The 12,398-nt window shown below is 46.2% G+C and overlaps 1 protein-coding gene across 1 annotated transcript in view; it reads left to right on the plus strand.

The window, feature by feature from the left end:
• The window catches only part of TAF3 (TATA-box binding protein associated factor 3), a 181,697-nt gene that overhangs the window by 131,007 nt on the left and 38,292 nt on the right, over positions 1-12,398 (plus strand). Inside the window, exon 3 of the mRNA XM_043562460.1 lies at positions 1,897-3,722. Within this exon, the coding sequence (XP_043418395.1) occupies positions 1,897-3,722 (1,826 nt within the window). The remainder of the gene's footprint in view (positions 1-1,896; positions 3,723-12,398) is intronic.

Here is a 12,398-nt window from a genome sequence, read left to right on the forward strand (position 1 = left end):
AGTATAAATAAACATTAAAAAAAAAAATGCAGGAAGTCATATACTCAGATTTGTGGCCTCAGTAAGGCAATGTGAAAGACGGGACTGGAGCCGGAGGCGTAGAGACTAGTGAGAAGTACAGACAAGAGGCGCCGGGGATCTGAACTAATGAACTAACCACAGTAGCCACGGGGAAAGCACATTAAAGGAAATGCAGTAGGAAATTGTGCCCGCAGTGTGGAAATGGAGACAAAGGAAAGAAGTGGTCTGGAATGATGTTTCTGACTCAGGTACCTGGACGGATGATAGTGTCATTCTCAAGGACTGCTAACAGTAGTTATGTCTCAAATTTGTCTTGTGTTAGACATCATTAACTGTCCACCCGACTCTGTGTCTAGGGACTGCGCTAACTAATAATCCTCCTTCTTTCTTTCTTTCTTTCTTTCTTTCTTTCTTTCTTTCTTTCTTTCTTTCTTTCTTTCTTTCTTTCTTTCTTTCTTTCCATTAATGACTGCGCTGCTCACTCACCGGGGCTCAGAGCCTTGAAATGGTGTTTGACTCCTTTGTCCACCCTTTGACCCCATCATTTATTAGATTCCGTTCATTCTGTATTCAAAATGTCCTCCACCTCCATTGCTTCCTCTTGTTACCACTCTTCTGTTCGGACCCTGTCGTCACTTACCTACATCATTTCAGCAACTTCTGACTCGTCCCCTCTCCATTGTACTGGTCCCTCCCATCCATCGTATATGGTCCTGCTAGAATCATTTGTTCACATACACCCTGAAATTTTTCTTCCTTGTCTAAACATCTTCCCTAGGTCCGAACGGCCAGCAGAGGAAAGATGGTTTAGTTTTTCTGGAATTCAAAGCTGCTCGGATCTGGAGGCAACCTTAGCGGGCCCACTTTGTGCCGCTCCCCACTTGCACCGTGCTTGCCCGGCGGATTACCCCCCTGGCGTTTCCACCTCCGCCTCCTCGTCGTCTGTTCCTCCCCCCTGTGCTCACCCTTCCTGGTCCCCAGAAATCCAAAGCACTGCCTGATTTGTGAAGTCTTCCGTAGATCTTTAGCATTGCAGTAATCTGTTTGTTTGACCCATGGTCACTCTTCGTCCGTCTTCTGGTGCTGGTCACTTTCCCTGTGCTATGCACATACATTGTGTCCCCTGCTGAACCGTGACATGCTCAGCTGGTACGTGTAGAAAGAAATAACGTGATCTTAAAGCAACTCGGTCAAGTAGGCAGGTCAAGTGCCATTAGTCCCTTTTGAAGGGTCAGGAAATAGGCTGAGGGGGTCAAGAGATTGCCCAAGGCCCATTGCCCCGTAGTGCCGGAATGCTAGCGGAAACGGCGTCTTTCTAATGGCAAAGCCGGGATATATGCCATTTGCACCACACTCTCTCTCAAAGTGCTGACATCAGCAAGCAAAGCAGAAGACATGAACCGTGGGTGAATCATATCCAGGTTGGAGGCTTGTGTCTTCTAAACTCCAAGAATTAACATTTGTTATAGGAGTCCTAAAAGTAGGTATGCCTTTTTGTCATTTCTGAGGATAGGAGTCTTACAATAACCCATCTCTAGATCTTTAGAGATAATGTATGTGTGTTGGGGGGGGAGGCGGGGGGGCGGGTGCACATGCACGAGCTTACACAAGAGGGAGAAAGACGTGTTCGGTGAGGCCAGGAAAAGAGTTGCGGAAGCAGGAGACCGACAGTCTGTATATCTGCTGTCACTGGCCGGCACTCTTCAAAGAATGATGGCGTGCAAGTCTGGAAGATCCTTGAGGATCTACCGCTTTGCTCTCTAAACGCCGTCCATAAGCTCCTTTCTTTCCTAGAAATCACGTTTGAAGCGTTGTTCTCATGTGCTAGGATCTTTAAAATATTCCAGTAACACCTCTTTTCTTTTCCCTTGCCAGAGGAGGAAGAGCAGGTGCCCACGGATGGGGGTACGTCAGCAGAAGCCATGCAGGTTCCCCTGGAAGAAGACGATGAATTGGAGGAGGAGGAAATTATTAATGATGAGAATTTCTTGGGTAAGAGACCGTTGGATAGTCCCGAAGCTGAGGAAATGCCTGCCATCAAGCGACCGCGGCTGTTAAGCACTAAAGGGGACACCCTGGATGTCGTATTACTGGAAGCCCGAGAACCCCTCAGCTCAATAAATACCCAAAAGATCCCACCAATGCTCTCTCCGGTCCACGTGCAGGACAATACAGACCTAGTCCCTCCGTCACCAGAGCCACCGATGTTGGCTCCAGTCGCAAAATCACAAATGCCAATCACAAAACCATTAGAAGCCAAATCGTTTACACCTAAAGCAAAGACTAAAACCAGTTCTCCGGGACAGAAGACTAAGTCACCTAAAACTGCGCAGTCACCAGCAATGGTCGGAAGTCCTATTCGGTCACCAAAAACCGTATCCAAAGAGAAGAAGTCTCCTGGACGCTCTAAGAGCCCCAAAAGCCCCAAGAGTCCCAAGGTTATGACTCATATTCCCCAAGCACCTGTCAGACCTGAAACACCAAACAGGACTCCTTCTGCTACGATAAGTGAAAAACTTAGTAAAGAAACCCTTCAGGTAAAACAAATACAGACGCCCCCGGATGCTGGCAAACTCAACAGTGAGAATCAGCCGAAGAAGGCGGTCGTGACGGACCGAACGATCGACGACTCGATCAATGCCGTGATTGCACGGGCTTGCGCCGAGCGAGAGCCAGACCCTTTCGAGTTTTCTTCGGGATCCGAATCCGAAGGAGACATTTTTACCAGCCCTAAGAGAATTTCAGGTGCGGAATGTACTACTCCAAAAGCTTCCACCTCCTCCAACAGTGTCCCTAAGGCAGGATCCACCCCTCTGCCCCTCTCGGGTGGGGCCTCCAGTTCCGACAACTCGTGGACCATGGATGCGTCGATCGATGAGGTGGTGCGGAAAGCAAAACTGGGAGCACCTGCAAACCTGCCTCCCGGCTTTCCCTACATCTCCTCTCCTTCGGTCTCCCCTCCCACCCCGGAACCTCTGCACAAGGTGTACGAGGAGAAAGCCAAACTGCCCTCCTCCGTGGAGGTCAAGAGGAAGTTGAAAAAGGAACTGAAGACCAAAATGAAAAAGAAAGAGAAGCAGAGAGATAAGGAGAGGGAAAGAGACAAAAGCAAGGAAAAAAGCAAAGAGAAGGATAAAGCGAAAGAGAGAGAGAAGGAGAAGGAGAGCAGCAAGGAAGCCAGGTACCCGTGGAAGGAATTTCTTAAAGATGAAGAGCCGGATCCCTATAAGTTTAAAATAAAAGAATTTGAGGAAGTCGATGCAAAAGTGAGATTGAAAGATGGGATGGTAAGGAAGGAGCGAGAGAAGCATAAAGAGAAGAAGAAAGATAGAGACAAAGGCAGGAGGGACAAAGATAAGAGAGACCGGGAAAAGGTTAAAGACAAGGGGCGGGAGGAGAGGCTGAGAACACCCGCGGCCCCCCTCGTGGTGCCCCCGAAGGACGCGGCCCTGCCCGTGTTCAGCCCCGCGGCGGCCGCCAGGGTCCCGGCCGGGCTGCCCGCCTTGTCCTCCATGCTTCCTGAGAAGCTGCTGGAGGAAAAAGAGAAGCCTAAGGAGAAAGAGAGGAAAAAGGACAAAAAGGAGAAGAAGAAAAAGAAAGAGAAGGAGAAGGAGAAGGAGAAGAAAGAGAAGGAAAGGGAGAGAGAGAAGCGGGAGAGAGAGAAGAGAGAAAAAGAGAAGGAGAAACACAAGCATGAAAAAGTAAGCACTTTTCCATTTCTGGCACTCTCTGAACACCGTCCTGTGGCAAAACTCAGGTAAAAAAGCCAGCAGTTAGAGCTGCGTGTCCGAGGCAGATGGCCCGTAAGTTAGCCGGGAGGAGATTCGGAACGTGGTTATGGAATTGAATTGAATTTTAATTCTAAGACCCACAAACTTGTAATCAAGCCCCCTCCGTGCTGAAACATGTTAACAAGTTCGTAGCCTAGGAGGAACCTATAATCGCAGACTATAACCCCTCTGTTCATTAAGCATGGTAACGAATCCCTGCCAGTTAAAAAAAAAAAAAATCTGTAAATAGTATTTCTGTAATCATCAGGTGTACTGCCCGAATATTCGCTACCCCGCCCCCCAAAAAAGACAGCCTCCATCTTTCTAAGAGCACGCACCCTGTGGCACTGTTTTAAGGGGACAGCCAGGCCCGTGGAGCCCCTCGGTAAGGACTCCTGTTTCCTTTCCGTGGGCCGTGGTTGCAAGTGTTTAAGGTTAGGACCTTTCGCTGCTTTCTGCCGCATCTCTTATCCTTCTCTTTTCTGCTTTAATAAGATTAGGACATGTTTCTGAGTACCTGGGCTGATCAGGCAGCCTGGTTGGTGGGCAGAAAATAATCCCAGATAGTTTACAATGTGAGTAAATCAGGCTCCCGTGGAGGACAGCCCAAGAGGCCGATACGTATCCCGTGGTTTTGTAGAAACTGGGACCTCAAGCCTTTGGGCCCAGAATGTGACCTCTGCTCTCTGTGGTCTGGTTCCTCAGCTCATGGTTCCTGGATGACAGTGCTTGACTGGATGGTTGGAAAGTGTCTTTTAAGCTTTCTTAAAAAGCGTCTCGGGGTCCGTGGTGGCATCCCCACAGATTCCCAGAGATCCTTCCCCTGCCTTCTAGAAACGGTCCTCTCGGAGGCTGGCCAGAAAATTATACCCAGTCATTTTTTTCCAATAATAAGATAAGATGTATTCGACGTCCGGCAGATCTATCACCTAGCAGTATTTCTGCACTTTTTAAAATCTCAAACTTACCTAGAAAAATTAGTTCAGCCGACAGGCTGTAATGGCAGCTCTCACATTTTTCTGCCTGCCTTTGTTCTTTTTCTGTACCCCTTGGCTCTGCTTAAAACGTAAAGAAATAGAGCGGAAATTCCGATACTCCTAACTGAACACCAGCGAGTCAACCAGACACAGAGCTCCAGCTCCCGTTCCCGTTTTAACAGTCATCTTGTCATTACGTGGTTCGTGTGCAGCTCCTGGAACTGCCACGAAGCGTGTCGTCTCCTCCTGACACACCTGCGGCTGAGGTCCGGCAGGTATATTGCCGTCACCCTCTGTGGACGAGAAACTGGGTCTGAGGAGACTGGCTTGTCCAAGATCAAGGTCACACAACCAGCAAAAGCCAGGTCATCTGCACCAAGATCCTCTTCACGGTTTCGAAACGTTTACTGCTGGGGCTCTGTCGCCCGGCAGAAGGCGGTCACTCAGCCACCCGGGGGCAGCTCAGAGCGAGCCCTCAGCGGGTCACACAGGGTTCCGTTCCTTTCGGTCCCGCCTTAACTCTGGAAAGTCAGTGGAGTTGTTTGTTTCAGCGACCACTGTGAATTTGAGGGAAGCCCGTCGGATTAGATTTGTAGCGGCAGTCCTTGCCTTTCCTCAGCTTCTAGCTGACCCTGGGAAAGAAAAGTCCCTCGGACTCCCTGCTAGATTTCACCTGACAGGAGAATACGAGCCCTTGTAACGCTTTGGATAGGTTACGGCTCAGATAAATGACAGAAGATAAAAATGTATAGCAGTTGGCTGTCTTATGAGGTCTTTAAAAAGAATAAACAGAGCCGTCTCTGGAGTTAAACCTGAGTTCAAATCCTGGCTTCTTTTAGCTGTAAGACGCTGGGCAAGTTACTTTTCAGGATTAAATGAGATTACATCTGAGATGTGCTTAGTACCGTATGTGGCACATAAGTAAGTGCCCAGGAAAGGGAGAGGACGCTGATGGTGAAGGCAAGCGTTATTATTTCTTCACGAATCCGCCCGTAAAAGGTAGAGACCTGGAGCTTGCTCCTGCTTTGGACCGGACCGGCTAACTCACGTATGACAGGCCGAGTCAGCTCCGCTTACGGTGTTGGAAAATTACTTCTTCTTCCTTGGCACCTTTTAAAGTTCAGCTCTTCGTGCAGATAGGAAGGGATAAAAGCTCGCGCAGCCCGGGCAGATGCCACTGACAGGGTGGGGAAATCGAGACATTAACGTAGACCTTGACTTCTGCTTTTTCAGCCCCACTTAATCCTCCCCGAGCGTCAAGCCATAGGAGTGAATGAAAGTATACCTGAAATTGGGTTACACAGGCTTTCAGAGTTCTCTTACATATCCACAGACCAAAATAAGGCACATCTCAGTCTCCCCAAGAAGATGTCTTGTCACAGGAATGAGGACCACAGTGTCCTTCTTTGTCCTCACCCTGACCATCTCCCAGGAGCCACCCTCACAGACCTTGACCCAGATCGGCCAACAAGGGCACTCTTTTGATAAAAACATCTCCCCATATTTATTTTACCTCCCTGTAAACCTTTTTACCAACCATACCCACATTTATCAATACAAGAACCGCTGAAGATACCGTTAATTGAACGGAGATCTGCGTGGTAGGTTGAAGGAGCCTTGGGCTTGGAATCCAGCAAGTCTGAGTGAAGACCCCGAGCATGTTTTCTGGTTTCTTTACTCCTCAGGTACTCCATCTGTATTTAAAGTGGGCTTATGGTGACTCACACTTGTTGAAAAGCAGCAAAAACAGTAGCAGTTAATATTTACTGAGGAATTACTGTAGGCTACACACCATGTAGACGCTACACGTAAGTTTAATTTCTTACCACGACTCTGTAAGGCAGAGACCATAATTGTTATTACTTTAAGATGAGAAGCTGAGGCCTAGAGAGACTAATCAGGTTGCCCACGATCAACCTGAGTTGTAAGCAGGAGCCGTGATTTCAACCCAGGCTGTGAGATGCTACAATTGATGTTCTTGGCCACGATCCTTTCCTACGTGAAAGAAAAAACGGATTAATTGAAATAATGTGTGCAAGGCCCCCCGGCTCAGTGGTGCGTCATCAGGAGGAAAGATCATCTTTCCAGAAGGGGCAGTGATCCAAAATAGAGTGGCTTAGGCACAGTCTTTGTTCCCCGTTACGTGCAATAGTACGCGCTAGTCAGGGTTACGGGTCTGATCTTTCACCTCTTTAAAAGAGAACCAAACTAATTGTTTATGGAAAATGTATTAAGAGCAATTGTGCTGCCTCGTCACAAACATCCCCCTGGTAGCTTTAGCGGTGACGAAGGTAACAGTACATTTCAGAGCAGTCACAGTGTCCATTTCCGTCTGTCGGTGAATGCACTACATGACTTCATTTAGTTACTGTGGGTTTTTGAAGTTTAGATGAATGTTCCAGGACTACTTTAATTAAAATTTACTCTTGGCATCTTAAGTGGTTTTTGGAAGGAGGATTTCTGTGAAGAAAAATAAGAAGATGTCTCATTATTTGTTAGTGGAAGTGGACAGTCGTACATAAAACCCGATACAAGACAGGAGCCAAAATCCATCCGTCAGATTTGGCAATACTGTTTTTATGCTCTCGAGTATGATCTGAGAAGGCCTGGGAGAGTTTCCTGCAAAAGATGATGATGTCACAACCCGCAGTGCTGGCCCGCTAAGATCGTGGGCTTTGGCAGGCATACGGACGTGGCTCTCAATTCTAGCTCCACAAGTTCCTACTTTGCACCAGCCTCTTCAAACCCCTCGGGCCCTCTGCTCCCTTCCCTCTGTCTGTCTATTCAGTACCCGGAGGAGACCGCAAGATACAGCGTAAGGTGTGGGTTACCTCTGCTTACAAACAATAATTTCATACCTTCTCCAAGACACTTTTAGCTTGTAAAGGCCTTCTTTTCCGCCCTCTCATAGAAAACTCTTAAGTGAAGACCAGTTGGTGTCATTTAAGATGACTCTCCAGAGTTTCCTCACAACTAACCAATAATGTTGCTGACGGGCCCAACAGATGATCGAGATCTGCTTGCAGCAAAAAGCTCATAAATTCCATAAAGGATTCCCCCAGTTTTTATGCTCCTGATCAATGAATGCTGTTTTGGGCGAACATCAGCTACTGGATGAACTAACTCAGATAGTAAACGATAAGAGTAACTGCTGTTTATCGAGCGCATACGAGCGCCAGACCTGGCCAGAATTTGGCTGCCAACAGCCCGGAGGGTTTGGTGGTGTTGCTCCTGCTTTGAGTGGAGGCAACTGCCCAGGAAGGTTGAGTAGCTTGCTGTAGCTGGTGGCTTGAAGAGCTGGGACTTGGCCCAGCTCTGTCTGAGCAAAGCCCGTGTGCTTGTTACCCAAAATGGCCTTCTCAGCCGGTCACCCCCACGGAGCTGATGAGAGGGACAGACAGGGCTTCACTCTCGGGAGTAAGGCGAACTGTGATCTTGGAAAAGTTTAGTCCCTGAAGAGACCTTAGGGAGCTCCTGTTCGACCACCATATTTTAGAGCACCAGCAGTGGGGGTCCTCTGTGCTTTAATGACTTCAGGAATAGGCACAATTAAAATGTTTCATGTTTCTTTCACCTGTCCCCAAATCCCTTTGCATTTGCCCTCAAATAATCTTTTATTGAATGAAAATAGTTTATTATGTGGAGGATGACAGACAGTCTTACTGGTTTGGCCTTTAACAAAAGGCTCTCAGTGTTTTCCCTTCTGTTGAGAGTGATGGACTCCTTTCCAGTCTTTTCTCATCAGCTCCCATGATTAACTAGTGAAACGAAGGGTTTACAGTAAAAAGAATAATCCAGCGAAAAGGGGGAAATATTCCCTTCCTGTTCCTTGTCTCTGTCTGTTCCAAGAGGAAGCCAGCAGCTTAACGTTTGCACGAGTGTGTTTGAATTTATAGACGCTTACCGGAGGCCACCTATCTCCAAGTCTTTGTGTGAATGAACATGAGCGCTTAATGAGAGCCTGCGTTCCGTTTCAGTTGTCCTTACTGGATTCCACTTGTCATGCCTAACCACACCATAGAACTTCTTCTGGCTGTCTTTTTCATATCTTAAACAGTTTATCGGTATTTAGAATCTGTTTCTAAGTTGAATTAATGTAAAGACCTCAGTTGGTAAGAAAGACCACAAAGTGCTTACCAGCCACCCTAATTCTGCATCCAGAATATTAGATGATCAACATTGGCTCTGCGTCAGTGCTGTTTCTGGATATTTTTCTGACACATTAGCATAGATGGGGATCTGATGTAGCATTTACTGAACTTGCTGCTACCCTATCTAGCACACATACATTTTTTTTTTTTTAATGAAAGAAGTTTAACGTTGAAAAAATAGAAAATAAAAACTTGGCCAGATTATATTGACAAAGCTGCCCATTACCTTTGCAGAAAGTCCCTGTCAGAAGATAAACTTTAAAGCTGGAATGCATGAAAGAGTTCCAAGATAGAATTTAAATTTAAACTGATTCTTTATAGATAAGCTTTTTAAAAATCCACCTCTTTGCTTCAAGTCAGGATTTTAAAAATAAATTTCCCCTTTAAATCTCTTGAACGATTTTCATTTTTTGCAAGGCCGCACTGCTGGTGTCCTGGAAAAATGGAGAGTTAGAGCTTTATCAGTTGGTGCCCCGAGGTATGTGGCAAAGAAGCTAAATCCTTGAAGATTAGCAAAAAAATGCAGCACATGGCAATAAGGGGCTTATATGACTACTAGTATTAGTTCAGGTGAAAGCAGTATTGCTTATACATAAAACTGGACAAATCCACTGACAATGTATTTTTAGTTAGCTACAAAGGAGTCTTCTATTACTGGACTTTGCTCTTTGGTGGATTGGGAAGCTTAGTAATCCACTGTAAATGCTCTGCGCGCCCCAATTCTCCGCTCACTCTCAAGTGCACTGCTTTTATTTTAACCCTTAGACGCTCACGTCGTCCCCAGGTTTTGGCTTGGCGCCCCTGGAAGATGGCATGAGGCGGGCGGTTTAAGGAATCGAGATAATTGGCATTGAGTTTATTGATTTCTGGGAAAGCCCACACGAGAAATTACTTTGTGAACGCAGGAGGTGTCTTTGTTTTTATTTTGGTGAGCTTCTTGGGTAAAGTTAATGTAAACCGAAGTCTGGCATGACATTTTAATGTAGAAATTGTATTTCCCGTATGCATCGTATCTCCCGATGTATTATTAGCATCCTCATTAATCTTTTTCTGTCCTTGCTTGAATGTTATCTTTAAGTTAAATGTTGAAGTTCAGCTTCTTTAAGAATAAGAATGAAATTAAGGTTTTAAGTATTCGTAGGGTAGGATTACTAGGTGTCCTGGTTTGCCCGAGACAGTACCAGTTTACACACTTTTTGGGGAGCAAATAACAGCCCCCGCTTTAACTCCCAAAGGTGTCCCTGGATGATGTGCTCACCACATCATCAATTACAGGTAAAATTTGGAACTAAGGTAACGTGTTCTGAATCATTCATTATTTCCACAAGTCTACAAACCATCTCTTGTCTTCGGAACACGTATCTCCCGCTTTTAATTGGACTCACAAAATGTATCTGTTTCTGTTTGCTCATTTTGTTTTTGCATGTTGTACCGTTTAACTTTTTACAACAGTAGGTCATAAGCAAACCATGTCTTGATTCTTTTACTCTGACGAATTACTTAAGACAGCATCAAAAACCCAGCCAGTTGAGTGGAATGGAGTCGAGGCCAATGTCAACCACAGTTTCCATGTAAACTAGTTAGCCTTCTGTAGAGAAAAAATATTTTACAACCAACGCTAGCCATCTCACAAATATATGTCATTCATCATAAAAGACATTTACAGAGAAAGTGAGTAGCTGCCTCCATGTAAGACATCAGCATTCCCAGCAAAAAGGACTCCAAATGGGAGGCAGAGAGTCAAGGGGCAGCATGGGAGAGCCTACCTGTGTCAGGAGGCCTACCTGTAGGTAGTGTATTTACTAACTTTGTAAACTCTGGGCAGACCACTTAATCCTTCTAGTCCCCCGTGCTCGAGGGTGACAATACCTTCCACACCCACCGTGCAGAGTTTGAAGAGCCAATCGGATCCCGAATATGGAACACACTTCGTGCTATGCAAGTGTGAGTTATAATTATTGTGTAGCGTGGTAACAGGAATCCACCAAATTACAGTGTGAAGAAGCATAATAATAATAAAGATTTTTTTTCAAGGTAGAGAGCAGCTTTATGTTTAAATCAAGCTTAAGAAAAGATTAAGTACGTGATTAACAGCGTTGTAGGTCAAAGGAATGTGGAATCTTACTCATCACTTATGACCATATGGCCCTGAAGGCTTGAATAGAGCAACTTTATGCAGTTTTCCATTCTCTGAAACAAAACTGAACCCAATCCCACTTTTGCTGTTTGTGTGACCTTAGAAGAGAAAAAGGAAAAGGGAAAATGGTTGCTTCCTATATGATCCAGTTTCCCTGTAAACCAGAAACGGTAATGCCTACCTACGTGTTGGTTAAAAAACCCGTATGGGAACATCTGAAAAATATCCATCCACAATGCCTGGCAAATAGTAAGTGGTTTAAAATGTTCAGTTTGGATATATTTGTCTGTTCTTCCACAGATGCTACAGAAAGGTAAGGAAAATAGAGAAATCGTAATAGTTTACAAAATACACCAAACTAGTGTTTTTCAGATTTGGTTACATAAGGAACTCTTTGTTACGAAGGAGTGGGGGGGGGGGGGGGGGGGGGGGGGGGGGGGCGAGGGGGGAGTGGATGCAAACCCTAGCTAGTTACCCATGGGTCTTGCTTTGACCACCCCCCAGTGACCCTTGGTCCCCCAAGGCCTTAAGGAAAACCATTGGACATACCGGCCAAAGCACTGGCAAGTGGAGGAGACATTTGCCAAAAGTGAGACCGTTTGGAGGCGCAGGTTTGTATAGGGAAGTTGGTAAGTTTAAGTTTCCACGTGGTGAGATGAGATATACAGGATATTTAGTTGAAAATGCTCGGGTAATATTCTGTGCCCGTGGCACTAGTCTAGAGAGGGAGGTTTTGAAGGCACGATGTATGTGAAACCTACGATCGAAACCATGGGCGTGGACGAGCTCAGTGAAGAAAGTGAGGAGTGGCGAGGGGGCCAAGTAAGGTCAGGACATCGTAGAGGAGAAGGAAGAGGTGTGGTAAGACCCACAGTGGAGAACATACCAGGACATCAGGAAATGATTGGTGTCTAGGGAGCGTGGCTTTAGTGGCCTGGCTGGGACAGAAAGCGGATTGGTGTGGGTCGAGGAATGAGTAAGTGAAGGCAGAGACAATAAAGTGAGGCTGGAAAATAGGAGAGCTTGTCAGCGAGATGCTGAAGGGCAGGCAGGATTTTTAAGATCGCGGGGAGCACACTTAAAAGCTAGAAGGAAATAACAGAACTGCAGAGCTGAGGATGCCTAGGTGAGAAGGAAGTTTCCTTAAAAGACTGGAGGACACGGACGAGTGCGGTTGTGGGTGCAGAGAAGTTTGTAGGTTATGGGCTCAAGGAGTCCTGCCTGGTGGCCTCAGTGGGTTTTCCTATGGAGTTTGAGGGGCAGAGGAGGAAAGGAAATCACGGGATAGGTCTCGGCTCGGAAGAGGTAAGGGTGTGACGTCATTGCTTCAGATAAATTCTTT

This window comes from Prionailurus bengalensis, chromosome B4 (assembly GCF_016509475.1).
Source record: "Prionailurus bengalensis isolate Pbe53 chromosome B4, Fcat_Pben_1.1_paternal_pri, whole genome shotgun sequence".
Taxonomy (NCBI): Eukaryota; Metazoa; Chordata; class Mammalia; order Carnivora; family Felidae; genus Prionailurus; species Prionailurus bengalensis.